The sequence below is a fragment of the Schistocerca serialis genome, chromosome 3 (assembly GCF_023864345.2).
Source record: "Schistocerca serialis cubense isolate TAMUIC-IGC-003099 chromosome 3, iqSchSeri2.2, whole genome shotgun sequence".
Taxonomy (NCBI): domain Eukaryota; kingdom Metazoa; phylum Arthropoda; class Insecta; order Orthoptera; family Acrididae; genus Schistocerca; species Schistocerca serialis.
This window is the reverse complement of record NC_064640.1, coordinates 360,116,221-360,138,458: the sequence shown is the minus strand read 5'-3', so window position 1 is coordinate 360,138,458 and position 22,238 is coordinate 360,116,221. Positions and strand designations below refer to the sequence as shown.

Here is a 22,238-nt window from a genome sequence, read left to right as displayed (position 1 = left end):
ATGGTAGTCAGTATTGCATTCCTTCTCTCTTCAACATCAACATACATCAAGAGCATTTCTGCCAGTGTCTTATTAAAGCATTCTTTCAGACTATTTGCCTATGGGGGTAGGTGGTTATCATCCTCTGTGTGTGATGTTGCAAAATGAAATTAGCTCTGATATTAGTCTCAACTAGAAAACTTTTCCACATTCAGAATTCATCACTCAGTGTGCCATATGCTTCAGAATTATGTTGTTTACAATGATCCTAGCAATTTGTGGAGCTTCAGCAGTTGGCACAGATTGGCTGATAGCATAGCATATGAGGCAGTAAATGTAGACTGTTATCCATTAATTCAATTTGTCAACTTTGACAACTTCCACAAGAGGTTGACTCCACTTCAGTGGAATGGTTCTGCTGCAGGCAGGTGGTATCCGATACCCCGGAGGTAACTGCAGCACATATTTACATTCCTTACGGTGGCTCACATAGTGTCTAACTGAGCAGTTGAGACCTGGCTGGTTGATACATGCATCTGATTCTGTTTAGAGCCTTCATGAACCCCAGATAACCAAGTGTTGAAGTTCATTGAAAAACTACACAATAACTGATCATAGGTGAGCTGGGATGACAAGCTACTATTTCCACCCCACCAGATTGTAGATTCTTTCATACATTATTCAATTTATTAACTGGAATTTTCCTTTGGTCAGTTCCTCTTTCTTTAAGGATTCTATGGTGTTTAGAAAAGCTTGATCTTCCCTCTGTTCAGCAGCAATGTCATTAATACTGTGATGACTGAAATTTTGTCCACTCTGCTGTTTACATCAAAAGGATTCCTTGAAAAGCACTCAGAATCCTCATGTTTGTTTTTGTATACCACTGTGATGTAGTCCATTCCAACAGTCAATCCAATTTATGCTTCAGGATAGTAAGCCAGCAAAGAGAATTGTTGTCTGTGACTATGCTGAATGGTTTGCCATATAAATACAGCTGGAACCACTTGATGGCTCAAACAGCTGCAAGGCACCTTTGTCACTTGTGAGAGGCTACTCTGGAAGCATAAACTATCACTTTCTCACTGCCTTTCTGAATTTGCACTAGAACTGCACCCATACCATAACCATTAGCAGTGGTATGAAGTTCTGTCTTGACATTGTCATCATGCAAGGACTGGAGAATATGTTAGCATCTCCTAAATGACAAGGAAATATCTTTCTTACACCTTGTTTCAGGAAAATTTGGGATCTCCCTGTAGTAGTTCTTTGCAAGGGATGTGGCTTGTCACAAAAATACTTTATAAATCACTTTTAGTATGAGCAAATTCTGAGAAAACTCCTTACAGAAAAAATGTGTGAATTAGTCAGAAAATCTGTGACTGCTTTGATTTTCTCTGGATCAGGACAGACTCAGCCACCATTTAGTAGGTGCCCCAAGTTTTTTGTTTCTTGTGTGATGGAGGGGAACTTTTCTGTATTCAGCAGGAGGCCTGCAGTCTGAACACACTTCAACATGCTTGTCAGATGAGATGTGTTCTTCAAATGTCTTGGAAAAAAATGACAGTTTCAACCAGATAGCAAAGACATGTTATCTGTTTAAGGTTAAAAATTTGATTGTCTGTCATAAGTTTAAAGTGCCTGGATATAAATTTGAACTCATAGATGCCATCAGGAGTTGTGATGTCAGTCTTGTCTCAGCCAGCCTTGTCAATGTGATTTTCCTGCAGCCTGTCTGCACATCCATAGCTGATAAATCATGCATCATTCAGCTTATGACACTATATGAGTGCTGGATAATTGGTGGATAATCCCAACTCTTTATATCCTCTTAACCATGGACCACTTCGCCTTTCTTTTCTCCACTCTAGATCTGAAAGAATCTGAAAACTGATGCAGACTGACTGACACTCATTGATATTGCTCCCTCACCAGACCAGATCTTCATATCACTTCTGTAGTAGCTTCCTCCTCTGCATTGTCTGCAGTGTTAGCAGAGCATGAGTCTTTGTTGAGCACAGTAAACTGCCTGTCCTGAACTGGTTTGGATGCCCTGACCCACATACCTTTAGGGAGCTTTTTTGTGAAAATTAGTTGTGCAAAGCTCTCCTTGACCTCCTGTATTGCTTACAATTGTCACTGGTATATAGATTTCTTTTATGAGCCTGAGTAGCTTTTTGCAGTTGACAAAAGCTTCACAGTTTAACTGAGCATCTAGATTGATGGCTGAAACTCATCTCATTTATGATGGTGGGATAACATCTCCAGTGGCCAACAACTATCCAGACCAATCTTTGTTATGGGTATTTGTTTGAATAGTTTTGTCACTGTAGATATCTGATCTTCATATATGATCTTCCACAGGCTGTGACTAATTGTGATGCCTGTAAGAAGTCTCAGCCAAGAATAACATTATGCCTACATTCTGCTAAAAAGTCATAGACCTATGGCTCTCATTGGCAGTTATTGCAATACACATAGCAGTCAGCTGGACATATTTCCCATTTGTGATCTTCAATACAGATCTGTTTTCTTGAGCTGGCAATGATAAGCATTGACATTACAGGAAAAGAAGCCCCCGAGTCAACTACAACCCAAACATGTTGGCCATTAATAATGATGTCTATGAGGGTACCTGATATCTTGGTAACTGTATTCCATGAAGAATTTCCATCTGTTTCATCCTCACCTCCATAGCTGGTTGCCTCATTCAGTTTTCCTGAATTCAGCAGCTAGATGTGTGGCCACTACTTCTGTATGGCAATAAGGAGCAGCTATGTTATCTTAAGGAGTGATGTCTTCCTGGGTACAGTAATGAGCTTTGTCCCACAGGTCAACTATAATTGTATGCAGTTGATTATTGTAATAGTTGATGTCTTGCAGCATAGCAGTTATCAATAACTTGCCATTTTCTCTGTGGCATGTTCTGTCATATTAGATTCACAGTTTGAGATAGGGCTGAAAGATTTTATATGTAAGACTTTATTGTATCCGCATGACCTTGGACCCTGCCCATAAATCATTCTTCCGCTAATTAGTTTTGCTGCTGATTATCACCAAATATTTTTTTCAGTTCGAACTGGAATTTCTCCCTGCTGATAAACTCCTCTTCATTACTTTCAAACCACTGCTGGGCTGTACCATCCATGTAAAAGTACACATTTGCTGAACACATAATGTCATCCCATCTGTTGTGTGTGATAACCCAGTTGAATTCTTTCAGCTATTTCATCTGTTTCTGATCAGCATGTCTGAAAGAGACTTTTGGATACTTTATGTCCAGCTTGTATATTGCAGTTTTGGAATCCATTGGTTTCTTGAATATTCAAACCTTGGGAACAATCTACTGCTTGTATTCCAGTTCCTGTCCATGTAGGCAATGACTTTTATATTGCCGAATTGGAACTATAGTGATGATGTTTGATGTGCCTGAAGTCTGCACCAAACAATTCACAAAAATAAGTACAACCAAGTCTAAATCCAGTAGCAGGGTTGTCATTAAAATTAATACTTAGTACTGGAAGTTCATTTATTACAAACACCAATGGACAGACAATAGCAAAATGCACTTCTGCAGTACACAAACATTACAAACTTATGAAATTTTGAGAACATTTAAGAAATGATGAATACTAAATAACAAATAACTGCTGGTGGTTTGGCTATAACTGGTGACCTGAGCATGCCATCCACTGACTTCTGTATATCATTTCATGCAACTCATATCATGGCAATACTCCAAAGAGCCATTTAAATTGCTGTGTATAAAAGTTCATTTACAATTATGCTTTGGTCTTGCATACATGCTTCTTCATTAAACAGAGCTGACATCATGTTACCCAGTGAATGCTATTCCATGGGACAACAATCACACACATTAACAACTACACATTGCAGCTTACTCTACAATTAAATGGAGGAAAACTGCTCTGTTCCTGTTATCTTCAGCCCAAGTTTCACATAATTCATTTTCAGTAGAAACAGTAATATCTTTTTGTTTCCACAGTTGCTCCATATTATGTTTGTCCTGATATCCTAATCTTGCATAGTTAGTACATTAGGTACTTGACATGATAAAAATAAAAATTGATTACTGATCATTTGGACTTAATTTTTCTTTAAATTCTTTAAGTTTAATACTGGGATTTTTCCTTTGAACAGAACACAACCAGTTTCCTTTCCCATTCTCAGTGATTTTGAGTTTTACACTGCTTTTAATACTGATATTGCCAGTAGAATACTAATCTTTAACATTCTTTCCTTCCATCCAGTTTTTCTTACAAAATCTGCGAACATTGTTCCCCAAATGTATCTCAAATTCAAATGTCTTGATTACGATCACCATCCCAAATGGCTGTCCACCAGAAATTAAAATGAAGAGCTTAAGGAACAGGACTACACTAGCTGGCTTACAGCAGATGAGACAAAAAGCATGTTTCGTTTCACAATGATAATATAAATAACATTTTCCATTATTCATTCTCCTTTGTGTCATCAACATTTGCTTTCAGTTTTTCATTTATTTTCTTATTGCACTCATTGTAGATTCACCAACAAGAAAAATTTTCTCGGTTTCTGGTAATTGTTCAAAATTAGTCAAATAACCTATTGTTCCCACATCACTAGTGCATCTCACATGTTCGCATTTAAAGCATTTAAGATAATTTTACATTTTTACCAGTAAATTTATTTTTGCAACGCACAAATCTAATTATTGTGTGACTTTTTATTTGACTTTGGTACCACTGATGCTAAAGTTTCTTCTTTCCCCAAAAGATTATGTTGATGGTGACATGTTTCATAAAACACCAATACAGCAACCATGTTTTAAAGGTTATTTTTGCCCATGGTGCTTGATGCAGCAAATCATATGCTTCTGACAATGTATCCAGGAACTTCACCATTTATTTATTCATCCATAAGAAAAGAGTCACCCAAATGACATAAATTTTGTGCAAACCAAAGAAGTTCCAATAATTATGCTATGTTGTCAGCTTTTTGTATTCTGTGAGCTGCTTTTTCTGATTACTGCAAAAAACAATATGAACTTGATTCTGGTTCTTCTGCAGAGTGTCATGCAGTCAGCAGCACGTTCACACTGCATTTTCGAAATCAAACTACAATTTGTCTCATTCTCCTTTATCTGAGTTTTTAACCAGTATGTTGTACATTAATCACTTTTCAGTTCTGGCTCACTCTGAAAGTAAATTTGTCTTCACGATGTTTGTGTACAAACCTGTCACAGTACTGTACAATGCAACACAATCTTTATTCAAGTGTCAAATTTTTTGGCTTTTTGTAACTTCTCAATCTTGAACATATGTACTTGCTGCCAGGAGGTGCTATCCATCATCTTGCGTACGTGTGGTGCTCTGTCCATGGTGTATAAAGGTTTCCATCATTGTGGCTGGAATTCAGTTCCTGAAAGGCAGTGAATGAGCATTAACTCACGTGAAGATGACGGCCAGCTGGTCCGCCAAAATATTGTGTCTGGACGACAACATGATCCAGCTGCAAACCTGTGAAGAATATCAGCATTGAACATATCTATTTTCTTTTGCTGAAGTGATGGCATTTCACAAAGTTTCATGTTAGTTCAATTCACAAATACATTATTTCATTCTTTTTCTGTGTTAAAAAATGCGCTACTTACAAGGTATTTTTTTCTGATGTGCAGTACAAAATACACATTGAACATTTTTCAAGATAAGTTGACCACGCAGTTGTTACTCTATTGGTTTAAGATGGAAGACATTGATGCAATTCAGTGGCAGGCTGCTAGATTTGTTAGAAGTAGTTTCAGTTAACACACTGGCATTATGGAGATGCTTTGTGAACTCAATTGGGAATCACTGGAATGATGCCAACATTCTTTTTATGAAAAACTATTAGGAAAATTTAGAGAATCCTTATTTGAAGCTGTCTGCAGAACAGTTATATTACTGCCAATATACATTTTGCATAAGGACCACAAAAATACACTTTGAGAAATTAGAGCTCATACAAGAGCATATAGATAGGTTATTTTCCCCTGCTCTATTTGCAAGTGGAACAGGGAAGGAACTGACTATTAGTGGTACCTAGTTCACTTTACCCTTCGATGTATAGTGACTTGCAGAGTGTGTATCTAGTTGTAGCAGTTGTAGATGCAGAGCCATACTGTGTTATAATGGTGATGTTAAAGCATATTTAACATCTTGTTTTGTTTCAATACACAGTTGCACAAAACATTAGGAGTGCCAAAACATGGACTAGCCTATGCTAGCAAAAATAAATAAACTTATTTAGTTATAAAATATATTTACTCATAATGTATTGGTGGCTTCATTAAAGTTCTTGAATTAGTTCTCTCACTACTCTTGTGACCATAGGAAATGATTCTATTTGGAGATAAAAGTAAACTTCCATTTATGACAGAAATAGTCTATCCTCTCCTTGGCAGTACCAGTCTTGGTCAACACAAAGATGAAAATCTAACTGTATTTTGGATGGTATCTTTTCATTGATGTAGATAACACCATATTTATGGTGATGTTAATGCAAGCAATTTATTCTTGTGAAGTTCACTTATTAATGGCTGTGACCAGTTTTTACTCTATAAAAGTTAATTATTTCAAGTCTACCTGCCAGCACTCACGATTAGATCTTGAAGTAACTTCTTTTATTGTGGTGCCAAACAGTGTTCCTGTTTACACAAAAATATCACAGTTCTCATTTATCACAACACAATTCAAATTTAGCACAACCCTTAAGTAATTTGCTAAAGACAATTACACTTTCGTATTTCATTTATGACAGCCCAGAACACAAATCATTGAGTCCAACACAATTTAATCCATTGACAATGTTAGTTCACAGTACTTGTTGATCACATCACAACTCAGTCACAATGTTCATTAATTAGAGATGCTGTAATTATGTGAGAGTTTTCACACTTTATAGTTCTTGGATTTTGCACTGAACAGAGTGTTTATTCCTGCATGCAGATATACATAACTGTGACTTGTCAAACAGTGAGAGTGCCTCTGACATAAATGTTACCTGCTCACTTTCAAACTGTGTACTGGCTATTTTGAGTGTTGTCTGACTACTTAGAAGCTGGAATAAAAACAAACTGTTGTTTTGATAGGTACATGATGCTATGAAATGTGGCTATATTGGAATGTACTGTTTTTAATGACCTACAGGACTTGGTAGAATTTTGGCCAATTACAAAAGCACAAGAGAAAAAGATGGAAGTGGAAGAAATGAGAATGTTAAGGTGGATGAGTGGGGTGACATGCAAGGATAGACTAACAAATGAGTGCATCAGGGGAACAGTGAAAGTGGGGCCCATATGGAAGAAGATCCAAGAAAGAAGGCTAAGATGGTATGGACATATGCAGAGGAGAGGGGAGTACTACATGGGGAGAAGAATTGAAAACCAAGTAGAAGTGGAAGACCAAAAGTGAGATGGAAGGACAAGGTAGCAGGGGACCTAGGGAGAAAGGATGGCTTAGAGAAGAAGCAGTGGATAGACATTTATGGAAGAGAAGGATCCAGCAAAGCAATGCTGACCTCACATGTTGTGGGAAAAGACTGAGATGGTGGTGATGATGAGGAGGAATGTGATGAGGATGGGAATTGTCTGCAATGGAGAGGAAGACTAGACTGATTTCACAGCTGAAAAGCCACACATTTGGTGGCATTAATTCTCTCTGCACCTCTGACCACAAACAGAGATACGTATTTTTGTCCATCCATCATGATGCATTCTCAAACCTTACCTCTCTACCACAAAACTGGTCACTTTTCTTGATATTCCTATAAATGTCCAGGCTTATAGATTCCTAAATATGTGATGAAAATCATAATCAAAGTTAAAACAATATTCATCTCTCAGAAGTGTAATCCTCCATTCATGTGTCAGCCAATAATGACGTTTCTGACAACACAGCCAAAACATTATGACTACTACCATCATGACATAGGATGCCACCTAGTGGCATTGCAGAAATGTGATGCACTGACAAAAGTATGTAAGCGGAGCAGGCATGGATGGGGGATCACCCTAGTGAAGATATTAGCCACAAATGTGGAAATTCAGTGAGATAAGTGACTTTGACAAAGGGCAGATTGTTATTATGCAGAGCCTGTGAAGGAGTATCTCCAGAATGGTGAAGCTGGTCAAATGATCACATGCTTTTATTGTGAGCATCTACGGGGAGAGTTAAAAGGACAGTGAAACTACCATTAGGCATTAAAAAGTGGGATGTTCACAACTGTTCACAGAATGTGGGGTTCAGAGGCTTGTCTGCTCAGATGGTGATCTGTGGCATCTCTGCCAAAGGAGTGCTTGCTCAAGTATTTTGGAGCACACCATTCATTGTAAATTGTTGAGCAGGGAGCACCACAGCAGACCATCCCTACATGTTCACATGTTGATCTAACATCATCAATTACAATTGCAGTGGCGCAGGTCCATCAGGATTCAGCCATCGATCAGTTGGTTGTTTCCCCTTTTGTTTTTTCCTACAAGGACATCAGTGAATCATACTGCAAGTGCTGCTGTCCAAGGTAAAGGATTCCTGTCGAAATATGCTTCCCCTAGAAATCTCATCAGTTCCTGGTAATTGGAAGGCCTATGTAGTGCTAGAAAAATTCTATATGTTCCTGCCTGGGGCAGATATCTGCTGATTTACTAGGTGGTCTAGGAAAATGACTTCTGGTTGTCAGAAATGGTATTTGTGTTCATTTATGACTATGACAAGTAGTTCTAGTTGATTAAATACCTTGCAGAGGTGTTCCTTGTGTTTATTGGGGGGAAGCTGAGAAAACTAGGATGTCATCTAGGTAAGAAAAACAAAATTGAAATTTGATAAATAGCTTATCAATGAAGTTCTGATAGGTTTGCATAGCATTTTTTAACCTGTAGGGGATAAAGAAAACTTGTAGGGTCCAAACAGGATGATTACAGCCACTTTTGGCCCATCTCTGTTCATCAAATGGATTTACAAATATACTTTCTTGCAGTCTATTATGCTCAAAATGGTGGCACATGCCAACACATATGAAATGTCTTGGATATTCAGAATTGGGTACTTAAAGTGTATTTTATGTGCATTCAGAGCCCAATAACCCTGCAAAGTCTTTATGAACCATCCTTTTTCAGTATTAAATTTGTGGATGAGGCCAATGAACTGTCTGCTAGCCACACTATTTCTTCATACAGCAGCCCATCTGTCCTAGTTTTAGCCACATGAAGTCTTGTCTGGTGCTACGCACCACACTTTAAAATGCACCACTGATTCAGATGTAATGTGTATATGATGTACAGTACCATGTTTCACTCCCAGCTGTGAACTCTGTCTACAGAGTGATTGTTTGGTATAAGTATCATGCAGTGGGGGCTCTTACACACTTTGATTATGGCACTGACAGATCTGAACAAACCGTGAGGACTGTGGCTGTTGCTCTTGGCATGATGTGCTCAAATGTGGTTGTTGCAGTGGCTGCTGTGATGTACGATGTTTCTTTTGATGCTGAAGTGTGTAGTGCTGTAGCTGTTCATGTTGTAGTTTCATGAGATATGCTTGTGTTTTGAATAGTTCTTTGTCTGTACTGAAGTTTTAAATGCTGCATTCTCCTCTGATTGTTTAATTCTTTCTTGCTTGACTGCTTTGTATTTTGTTGTTACATCCGAGAGTACATGGTTCAGTTTGCCTGTGGAAGGAGAAATTTGTACATTCAGTGCCTGAAGTTCTTCCTTGAAATCAGGATATCTGTGTACGACTTCACTTTCAGTGGTTTGCCTAAGTACTTTTGTCATTAGGTATGACTCAAGGTGAAAATGTTGAAGGAAATCAGCTCCTATGATCAGTTCATACACATTTGCTATTATGAACTGCCACATGCACTTTGTTGCCAGTCTGTGAACTACCATTAATTTGACAGTTATGATTTGCTCCACTGGTGTGTCATTAACTGCTCTCTATGAGAAGGTCCTGCTTTTGATGATCGTGTTCTGCCTGGGATGACACTGACTGCTGATTCTGTATTCACTAACAACTGCTTCTTTGACATGTGAGTTGGGTGTCACATGTAGGAATAGCCAAACTGGTTTAGTGTCATTGTGTAGGCATCTTGATTTCATTGGGCAGTCATGTGTGCCTATTATGGGCTGCCTTCATATTCTGGGAACTGGCAAGGAGCTGAACATTTCTACACTCTGCTGCAGAAGCATGTGTTAAACCAGCAATGACAAGGCCATGCCCCTGCATCATCTGTCACATTGCTATTGTTTACATTTGGAGAGTGGGTCGCACATCTGTAGATCAATGTCCTGTGGTCAGTTGCTGTTAGCAGCACTCGTGCTGGCCCAGTGTCCAGTGTCATTGCACAGTCATGGCTGCCATGGTGGGGTGGCTGGCTTAACTCTGCCAGAATACATAAAGTCTGTCTGCCAAATTTAGCTTAACTTAAGTTAGGTCCTGTTCCCTAAAAATTAGCATTAACTGCAGTTGGAGAGGTAATCGTAGCATCCAAACAGACCACAGTACAACATCTAGCATCTCGCTAGGGTGCACTGTTACTTGCAGATATTGCCAAAATTGCAAAGATGTCTGTGGACCACTCTTCTTTTCATACAAAGCTTCACATAGCCATTGTCACAGTATTTCAGTGAAGCATTGTAGGAGGCCACCTATAGCTGCCTCATATCTGCTGATAACATGTGGTGCACTCATGATGTCATTAATCAAATACACATACTCGGGAGATGTTGCCGAATAATGCTATGGATTTTGATGTGTCCTCTATAATTATGTGGCTTTGTAGGATCACTTTTTGCAATGTGGAATTATGTGGCTACATGGTCGAGTTGGAAAACTGATAGTTTAGGAATCAGTCTATAATTTTAATTAATATTGTTTTTATACTGGTTGCTGGTGAAGAGGAAAGTTAGTTATTAGTATTTTATTAATGATCTCATTCATAAGCAGCCATATCATAGTCATCACAGTCGCTCAAGAAAGTTATAATTAAGCTTTACTTGTTTAATCAAAATCGGATGATGACTCTCCTTGTCCGCAGTCTCGATGATTTGAAGCGTTCTGCAGTCCTGTGAAAATATAATGTCTTGGTTTTCTTGCATTGTGTAGTCAGTCGGGAAACCTCAGATCAAGCAGAAAGTTTGCTTTGATAGAGTTTAATTATCTGATGAAATAATGGAGCTCTTGGATCTAATAACTGCAGGTTCGTTTCCAATTCATCGGAAGTTCCCTTCTGATTACCAATGAAATGACACTTCCGTGTAAATTTCCAATCAGAGAATACATGTATAATGAAATTCCTTACACAGCTTTGATGTAAATGCTCAGTATATATTTTCTTGACTAGCATACAATATATTTTCAATCTCTTTCTTCCAGTAATCTCGATAGCAATATTACAATTATTCAATGCGGCTATTCAGCACGGAGAAGATCCTAGAAGTTCCCTCAACACACCAGAGAGAATATTACAAAGAGTAATTATGTGCTCATGGAATAGTAATAGTAATGTACTACTCTGTGCATCGATTTTGCGAGTATATAGATGGTCAAGTAGGAAATGTAATTCACTCATAGAATTGTGCAGGGATAGTTAGTAGAATATAAAGAGATATTAGATGTCCATGTCTGAGCTAAACCCCGCAGGTATTATGCCCCTGTTGCACATGCACAACCTTGGTAGATGAAACCTTGTTAGGTATTTGTGGTGTGGAAGGAACTAAGGTACACATTTTGTGCTCAACTTGTTGGGCTGCATAATTACAATGGGCTGGCATATCCAGTGACTAGTGCAGATGGACATTATAATGTGTGTGAGTGTCTGTCATAAGAAACTGCTGGAATAAAGTCTTATTGCTCCAGTTCACAATGACTGTGTGGCATAAAATCACTGAATAAGTCTTGTTGTGGAGGGTATTGTTCAGATCCACCAATACCATTGAAAATGTTGGTCACACAATACATCAGAATTGCATTTTCATTTATTAGACTTGCATCTGAGCATGTGAAAATGCTTTACAGACTGCACTCATTATCATTGTTTTACAAGGTAACAAATACACTGTGCTCTGGGGTCACCACTATAGCTACAGCCACAGGGAAGTTAAAAGAATTACATAAATCTGAAAAGATGGTTGACAAAAGACACTTTATTGCTAATAACACTGCAAAAGCTACAAGCACATGTTTACAATTCTACAGTCAGAGTCAAACAGCTGGAAGCAAAGAACGTCTGTATTAACCCCACCTTAGGCAGACATCAGAGAGATTGCTTTGTCAGAAGCTTTACATTTGTAATGTTTTTTTCTTCACATTCTTAGCTTTCAAACACTAATTATAACATTTCCAAAATTTTACATGATAAAATATTTGAAGAAACTGTTTTTATTGCCATACTTGAAAGCAATAAGAGTTTGGGAAACATTAATACTATTTCTATTATGAAATGCATAATGAGTTGATAGGTTAATGAATCTAGGTGACATATATTCAGCTTTATAATGTCATGTGGAACATTACTGTGAAGCAATTCACTTTTCAGAATGAAAGTTTCTATTGCATAAAATTGCACCACAAGATGAACATACCTATGGGTTTAGCGTGGTAGGGTTGCCGAATCCAATGATGCACGCTACACCACGTGCAATAAACACCATTTTTATTTCTCGTAAGCACACATATACAGTTGTTTACATTCTGAATTCTCAGTACACGTCCGTACACTTTCACGCACGACCACAGACTGGGGCAAAGAGCTTGCCAAAAACAAAGATATTACCCGCGACTTGGTCGATAGTCGCCACATTAGCCCCCCCCCCCCCCCCCCCCAAGAGTGTGGAGCACAAACATAAATATACAGTTGTTTACATTCTGAATTCTCGGTACACGTCCGTACACTTTCACGCGCGACCACAGACTGGGGCAAAGAGCTTGCCAAAAACAAAGATATTACCCGCGACTTGGTCGATAGTCGCCACATACCTAATCATAGTGTAAAGAAATTAATATAGAAATAAACATTTCCAGTGTTGTTTCACGTTACATGTATTAATCAAATGTGATATTAACCTCTGTAGTACCAACAATATTTATTGTTTTTGATGAATTTGTCTACCAGGCTGTATGATGGTTTTAATTTTTTTGAGTTAAACTTAGCTATGAAGAAAAATACTAGTACTAGTAGATACAACTTTTCATGACAAATGTCATAGTCAGTTCTTTCTGTTCTGGGCCAGTATCACTTTAAGAACAATATTGTTAATAAAAGTTGAAACAATTAACAAATTTCATTGGTTTAGACAAAAAATCTTTTAGCCAGTCTGCAACCATGTTTGGCTCAATAATACACTCTTGTCTTGGTTGCTATATTTTATTATTATTATTGCTCTTGATTACACATTTTACTTTAACACCATTTTCAGAGCAGATCTGTTGTACAGAGAAGTAACATTAAAAGTATGGGACAAACTTTTATATAACCATTGTTTAGAATAATTGTGGTGATACCTAATGGACACATAGTATCTAGTCAGAGTGTAAAGCATCTTAGTCAACATCAGAATCCAAACTGGTTCCCACTGTGCAGTGCATCATAAAGTAAACATGTTCAGCCACCAGGCAGCAGTAGTGAACAGAAACATATAAACCACTCCATCTACAGGCCACAAGTGGCCCATCGGGACCATCTGACTGCCGTGTCATCCTCAGAGGTGGATGCAGATAGGAGGGGCGTGGAGTCAGCACACTGTTCTCCCGATCATTATGATGGTATTCTTGACCAAAGCCACTACTATTCAGTTGAGTAGCTCCTCAATTGACATCATGAGGCTGAGTGCCCCCCGAAAAATGGCAACAGCGCATGGCGGCCTGGATGGTAACCCATCCAAGTGCCGACCATGCCCGACAGCAATTAACTTCGGTGATCTCATGGGAACCGGTGTAACCACTGTGGCAAGGCCATTGCCAGGTTAACAGCATATAGCAAATATAATTTCCCACATTAATGTTTAATGTGAAAAAGTTATTCCCCTCCTTAAACATTCTAATCACAGCATAAACATATAATTTTCTAAAGTCATTTTACAGTGTACACTATTGTGCATTGAAAGTTGTGTGACGTGAACCATGTGATGCTGCATTTACAATTTTTCATTTTTTTGAAAAAAGGAACAAACCTGTAGTTGTTACATGTGCAGAAAAATTGTCTGACTGTAGTATTAATACATAACTATAGCTAACAATACTGCATTTATAGAGGAACATGAAGAGGGAACTTTATTTTTAGACCAGGAGAGGAAAGAAATCTTATATATGGCAACATAGATGTGGGCTCATATAAAAAAACAATGATGACAGCGATAACACAATGATAGTAATAACAATAAAAACCATTGACAATAAAAGACACTGATTACAGTAATGACAGTGAGTAATACTGACAGTAATTCTGAGGGATTTAGATTAGAAAATAATATAAAAATACTTAAAGTAGCAGATGATTTTGCTGTTTGGGCAGCAAAATAACTGATGATGGCTGAAGTAGAGAGGATATAAAATGTAGACTAGCAATTGCAAGAAAAGCATTTCTGAAGAAGAGAAATTTGTTAACACTGAACATAGATTTAAGTGTTGGGAAGTCTCTTTTGCGGGTACTTGTGTAGAGCACCAGCATGTGTAGAAGGGAAACATAGACAAGAAACATTTTAGACAAGAAGAGAACAGAAACTTTTGAAATGAAGTGCTACAGAAGAATGCTGAAGATTAGATGGATACCTCATGTAAATAATGAGGATGCACTGAATAGAATTCATGACACAACTTGACTAAAAGAAGGGATTGATTGATACGACACATTCTGAGACATCAAGGGATCACCAATTTAGTACTGGAGGGAAGTATGGGGGATAAAATTCGTAGAGGGAGACCAAGGAATGGGTACAGTGGACATATTCAGGAGGATGTAGGTTGCAGTAGTTATTTGGAGATGAAGAGTCTTGCACAATATAGAGTAGCTAGGAGAGCTGCATCAAAGCAGTCTTCAGACTAAAGACTACAACACAACAATATAAGGAATATGTACCTAACTACCTCACCAGTTGCACAACTTAAATTTCCTTTTTATGTAGTAAACAACATCTTTCATTTCAAAAAATGTAGTTTCATCAAAAGGGTAAGTTCATTGAAGATTTAATTACAAAGTTTTGTGCCACAAATTGTTCCTTGTGGCCTCGTTTTGAATTACAGGGTATCTTCGTATACCTCTTGGATGCAGTACACATCTGTGTAATTGACAGAAAATCAACTGAATGGAAGATAGTAGTGATTAACCAGCTCTCTCCAGTCACTTTGACTTTAACACTGAATACTGAAATATTAGTCTAGTATATCCCAAAGACAGACCCCCCATCAACAAGAATAACAAGGCAGTTCTTGAAAATGCATCATGCTGAAAAAGTGATATATTTGAAACACTTCTAAAATGAATGTGGCATATACAGAATGGTGGCTAAAACTTCATTTCAATAACAGTGAGATGTCATTCACAAATTTAAGTGTGTGTATATCAGACAGGTCAACAAGAAACAGAAACGCTATACTTTTAGAAATACATAAGAAAGTCCATTGAGTTAAAAATTGAACACCTATGCATATATTGAAAGTATTCTCCACAGTCTGATAAATTTTTAGTAGACTGCTAAACTTTTAGTAGACTGTTATATTGTACACAGTAGATCACATGATGAAGTAGTTTCAGAATCATGAAATAATTTTTATTTTGTTATATTACATACATGTTACATTAAGCATAATTGCAAAATCTGTAAACTGTTTGGAATATGATGAAGGTAACATGAATCTTATTCATTACCTCCCTCAACATCACTGAAATGCTAATGGTTACAATGTTGGATAATATTTCAGGACATATGACATAGAAAAGATATTCATAAATAATGCCCCACTTAGCTGATTAGTAGGGTATTTATATAAAAAGAAAGTAATGTAATTTTATCAGAACTTACTTGAGTATATGCATATGTTATTTGATCTGTTTTTGACTTTTGTAATACAATGTCCATTTTGTTAATTACATCAACAGTGCAGCACAAAAATTTTAGTTATAATAAATTATTTGAAACACTTTCAGATTCAGGAAGCAGTAGTATGTCTTCTCGCCTAAGCCCATCAAGTTCAGGTTACAAGTCACAGTCACAGCGCTCTGATGCAACACTGTCAGCAACACCTTCTCCAACAGCCACTCCAGCTGCACAGTTCACTTCAGTTGCTTCACCAGTAAATGTGAGTACCATGTATCCACTGTGTGAAAAGAAGCTACTTTGTTGTCATATTAACTGCTGTAACATGCTTTTAAGCTAACAACATACGAATTATAAATTAAACATAATTTCAGTCACTGTTCATAATATCTGCATGTTTTTATAGTAGTTCTGACTTTGGGACTCATCATTCTAGATATAGGTTTTTAGATATTATGGTTTATTGTTTTTTCAGAACTGATACAATAATTTGCAAAAAAATAGAAACAAATAAACAATTGCACCCATTTAATGGTAATTTGTTTGAACAAACCAAAGTGAAACAAATTTGAAATATCAAACTCTGAGACAGTAGTACCAAGGCATGTCCATTCTTCAAATGAGAACTTCAGTTGAATGAATCTCAACAAAAAAATATGAGGGACTAAAATTTCTGGCAATCTGATTATGGCATGGAAATATAGAATGAAGATCAAATTTTTGCCATGAAAGCTCAGAGGATGTACTGTCCTAAATATTTCATAAAAGACTCATACACATCATTACAAAAAATTCATAGTTTTGTAATCCTCACTTTAGGGCCAACCACCGTTATTTAACACAAGTAAACTTCTGTAACAACAAATGAAAATTGTCTGCTAGTCCATAAACCATATAATAATAATAGTTCTTGCTATAAATATCATAGGTAATAACTCCAGATAGAAATTTATTACGTGAGACCAAGCACTACGTGGTTCTGCATATATGTTGTTGTTGTTGTTGTTGTCTTCAGTCCTGAGACTGGTTTGATGCAGCTCTCCATGCCACTCTATCCTGTGCAAGCTTCTTCATCTCCCAGTACCTACTGCAACCTACATCCTTCTGAATCTGCTTAGTGTATTCATCTCTTGGTCTCCCTCTACGATTTTTACCCTCCACACTGCCCTCCAATGCTAAATTTGTGATCCCTTGATGCCTCAGAACATGTCCTACCAACCGGTCCCTTCTTCTTGTCAAGTTGTGCCACAAACTCCTCTTCTCCCCAATTCTATTCAATACCTCCTCAATAGTTATATGATCTACCCATCTAATCTTCAGTATTCTTCTGTAGCACCACATTTCGAAAGCTTCTATCCTCTTCTTGTCCAAACTATTTATCATCCATGTTTCACTTCCATACATGGCTACACTCCATACAAATACTTTCAGAAATGACTGCCTGACACTTAAATCTACACTCAATGTCAACAAATTTCTCTTCTTTAGAAATGCTTTCCTTGCCATTGCCAGTCTACATTTTATATCCTCTCTACTTCGACCATCATCAGTTATTTTGCTCCCCAAATAGCAAAACTCCTTTACTACTTTAAGTGTCACATTTCCTAATCTAATTCCCTCAGCATCACCCGACTTAATTTGTCTACATTCCACTATCCTCATTTTGCTTTTGTTGATGTTCATCTTATATCCTCCTTTCAAGACACTGTCCATTCCGTTCAACTGCTCTTCCAAGTCCTTTGCTGTCTCTGACAGAATTACAATGTCATTGGCAAACCTCAAAGTTTTTATTTCTTCTCCATGGACTTTAATACCTGCTCTAAATTTTTCTTTTGTTTCCTTTACTGCTTGCTCAATATACAGATTGAATAACATCGGGGACAGGCTACAACCCTGTCTCACTCCCTTCCCAACTGCTGCTTCGCTTTCATGTCCCTCTACTCTTATAACTGCCATCTGGTTTCTGTACAAATTGTAAATAGCCTTTCGCTGCCTCTATTTTACCCCTGCCACCTTTAGAATTTGAAAGAGAGTATTCCAGTCAACATTGTCAAAAGCTTTCTCTAAGTCCACAAATGCTAGAAATGTAGGTTTGCCTTTTCTTAATCTATTTTCTAAGATAAGTCGTAGGGTCAGTATATGGAAATTGTAATATTAATCCCAGTTCCACTTAAGACCACTTAAGTTATTTTGTGGTGGAAACTGCATGTACATCAACTGAAGCACAGTACAGCATATGGCTAATTGATCTAGGTAAACAGCAATGGTCATTATAGTTCACTGCTAGAGGAAGTCAGCCACTACGTGGTCATACGTCTGTCCACTATGGAAGTTCACATGACTGGCATGTGATATCACTAGCTTTTATGCCAATGACACCATTGTCAGATGTGGGCTATGTTGTCAGAGGCAGACATCATACTGGAAGTGGGTGAAAGAGTCCATGATGATTAACCACATGCACCTGAAGGAAGTGCCTGTGAAGTCATCATGAAACTGGTCCCAAGGCTACATCAGCAGTGGACATGGAGAAAATAACTGTGGTGGGGTGGGATAGTGTGCCTGACAAACAGCATACTCTCAAACCACACATGCAACATTGTCATAAATACAAAGTCAGCTGATGTACTGGCATGCCAGTTGCTTCATTCTGAAGATCCCGTAGTAGACTTGAGGAAGGATTTAGAGCTTCCGAAGTTGCAGGGAGGATCACATCACCAACCACCACTGTTCATCAGCTTGTGTGAGGAGCACTACACCTTGCTGAAACTAAATTTGGTGCTACCAATGAAAAATAACTCAAAGGGCTGTGAATTCTGAACTGGAGAACTTGGTAGTCCAACCTCAATGGACAAATTTCAAGATTTGTTGAGGAAACAGGTCACACCTGGATACTGAAGCAACATCCTGGGAATCTGTAAGAAACTCATCAAGCAATTGTTCCAGTTCTCTGTCTATTTGAAACCAGTCCCCTGATGGCCAAACTGAGGAAATGGACCTTCCACAAGCTGAGAAAGTGCATCCACATTTGAACAATGAGCAGGAAGGTGACAGGGAATGGAGTTTTGGAAACTGGTCAAATAGAGGGTCCATTACTGAAGGCAAAGTCTGTTATGCTTTGGCGGTTTATAAACACCAAATATTATGGGCATAACTTCCTTTTTTTAACTGTGCACTCTTCTGAACACTGAAAGGGGACTACCTTTTTATGGTGATGATTTAGAGGGCAGGCTATGAAAGCTACCTGAGTAATAAATTGTGGTTAGTAATTTACTTGTTTTATATCTATTTGAGGGTCCTTTTGTGAGTTTGGGCATGGGCATATTCTGAATAGCATATTCTTTGGTGGTCTGAAGTCTCTCTTTGCTCAGGACATATTTTAACTGGCTGAAAGAAGGCACATAACGAAAAGTTGCATGTAAGGCTTTTCTGTGCAAGGGTTGCAAAAACCAGACTTAAATTGTGCAAATGTTCTAGCATCATTCAACCAGTGACCAGAATATTGTCAAAATAATTCACACAGTATGGAATCTCTGCAACAGTCTGTTCAAGAAACATGTTGAATGTATTGGGGCCACTAGCCATGTTGGAAGGCAACTTGGTACACTGTTACAGTATGAAAGATATATTAAAAACTAAAATCTTACATGTTTCTCCATCAAGAGGCAACTGAAAATATTCCTACACTAAATTGGTTTAGAGAAGTGTTTTCTTTCTAAAATTTTTGAAAAATGTTCACCTGGATGAAGCAAATGATAAAAATCAATATATTGTTGAACATGAATGGTTTGCTGAAAGTCTCCACACAACCAAAGAGAGACCCCATATTCTAACAGTTAAGGCCACTGACAGTAGGAAATGAGGGATAAAACCTTTTGTTGTTCTTATATGTTGAGTTCAGACTTTGCCACCACCTTAATGGCTCACAAATTTGGACAAGCTTTGCTAAATCTTGAACTTGGTATTGGCTTTAAGGCAATTTAATCCTGAAAATCAATTACCTTCACAAACCAAATGGCATTGTAAGTTGCAAGAAGGTGTATCAATGACTTCACAGGGTACTCACAAGCTGATGTAGTGCACTACAAGATATAACAAAAACCCAGATACAGAAGACGGCCAAAAATGTTTTCAACCAACAGATCCATCACAGCCAAAAATGACAGCGTCCTAGGCATCTAATTATAAGTGACTGTCATTTGCACGTGACCTAAAAGTGACACCTCATAGTGGCCGTATGCCTACAACTTTGACAGCACCTTGCTGAGTGAAAGACTGCTCACACTAAAGTGTATAGACTGGTAAATGACTGAGAATGATGTGCCAGTAAAAAAGAAAGTCTATGAAATGCCTTGCACTTTTCCATTTAACAAAGTTTTTCTTGTTTCCAGCACATAATCACTACATGAAATGTTATTAATTTGAATCAGCCCATGCCCAGTGTCTCGTGTGTGTGCTTAGGCATACTTCAGTGATGTGACATCTGTATAACCACTTATAACACTCATCATTATAATGTTGTCATTACCATCTGGGATGCAAGAAAGAACATTTTGAGCAACATGGAAATAAAGCGTATCACCGTGAATGATGTGTGCTACTAATCCTCATCCTCAGAGAATGAGACCATTTGACCACCATGAAAGGAACTTGTTCTCTACTATAGAGTCTGTTATGGAAAACAGCTACACTCTATCACAATGGCTGTGTGAAGCATGTGGAATGTCAAAATTTGCTATAATAGTTTGTTGCACAGCTTTTGATATTTTATATGCACACAAATTCACATTGCTTCAGCCAGAGAATGGTCAGACTGTCTTATGGTTTGCATGTGGACATCCTTGTGAGTCACTATGCTATATGTTAAACTCTCTTAATTTGGTTGACTAAACACACACACACACACACACACACACACACACACACACACACACACACACAAATTTTGATTTCTTACTCAATCTGCAATTCAACATGCATAACTTGGCATCTAACTTGTTTTGCCATAAGAATTCCAGCATTGCCACTAGCATATGGATTTTGTTGGAATAATGGTAGGGTAGTTGTGAGAACATGTTAGACAACAGTAACACAGGTGGATTAGACAAGAGGGCTAACTTTTGAACCAATTAATATAACTGTAGATTTGTAGACAGAAAAAAGACCAATTGAAAATTTTGATATTTAATATCACTTGCCAAAAAGTGCTGTGTATGGTGCTTTTCAAATACTTTCCAGTGTTCATGATCCTCATTGAATGGCTGAAACACCATTATGGGTGACAGCATGGAACATGATTCCTATTGCTGCGTTAGCTGTTCTGCTAGAGGCTGATAAATTTTGCACCCATTGTAATGCCTGGAGAATCAATTGTCAGTACTGTAATCAACACTTTAGGGTCATCCTCCTTTGCTGAACAGAAATAAACTTCTGTTACAACACCTTAAAATTATCTATTAGAAAAAAAAAAGTTCTTGATAAAAATAATGTAAGTAATAGTTCCTGATAAAAACTGGTATGATAATTTGAAGCACTACTGCGTCATTATGCATGTATATGAGAATTACAATATTAAGCAGACTTCCACCCTACATCATGTGATGGTGTAAACCACACACTCATCTGAAGAACTGTCCAATACAAGGCTATGTCAATCCAGGTAATCAGTAGGGGCAGTTGTAGTTCAATGGTAGAAGCAAACTAGATAGAAGTAACTGAGAGAGAATCAGCCATCAGATAGCCTTATATTGACTGTTACAGAATTTCACATGACCAGCCTGTAATACATTTGAATTCCCTGCCAAAGATTCCCTCACTTGCTATAGGCAGTGTTATGAATATTGATATGTTTGTATCTTCTATTTTCATGTCTGTGGAATTGTTAACATAGCATTAACTTTTTGTGATTAGTGCCATTCAATTTCTTATCTACACAGAATGTAGAGCACTAGTTACAGAATACATTATAAACAATCATGTGTTTATAGATTAACTAATGATTGCAACAATTGTGCGTATTATGGAGTTCATGTAGGTAATATTTGACAGTATTAAGTAAACCCTAGGGTTATATTTTCTATAGTTCAGTTCTTAGTAGTAGAATTAAAGTGAGATGATTAGATCATTACTGGAATTGTCATTTCTTCCTTGAGTGGCAGTAAGCTTCTGTGTGATAGGTGTTATACTAATATGGATC

General features: G+C 37.6%; 1 protein-coding gene across 7 annotated transcripts in view; it reads left to right on the top strand.

Annotated features, from left to right (window-relative positions):
* The window catches only part of LOC126470165 (cAMP-regulated phosphoprotein 21), a 1,039,480-nt gene that overhangs the window by 866,787 nt on the left and 150,455 nt on the right, over window positions 1–22,238 (top strand). For all 7 annotated transcript variants that reach the window (XM_050097798.1, XM_050097794.1, XM_050097797.1 and 4 more), the window contains one exon: window positions 16,153–16,304. In XM_050097798.1, coding sequence (XP_049953755.1) covers window positions 16,153–16,304 — 152 coding nt within the window. The remainder of the gene's footprint in view (window positions 1–16,152; window positions 16,305–22,238) is intronic.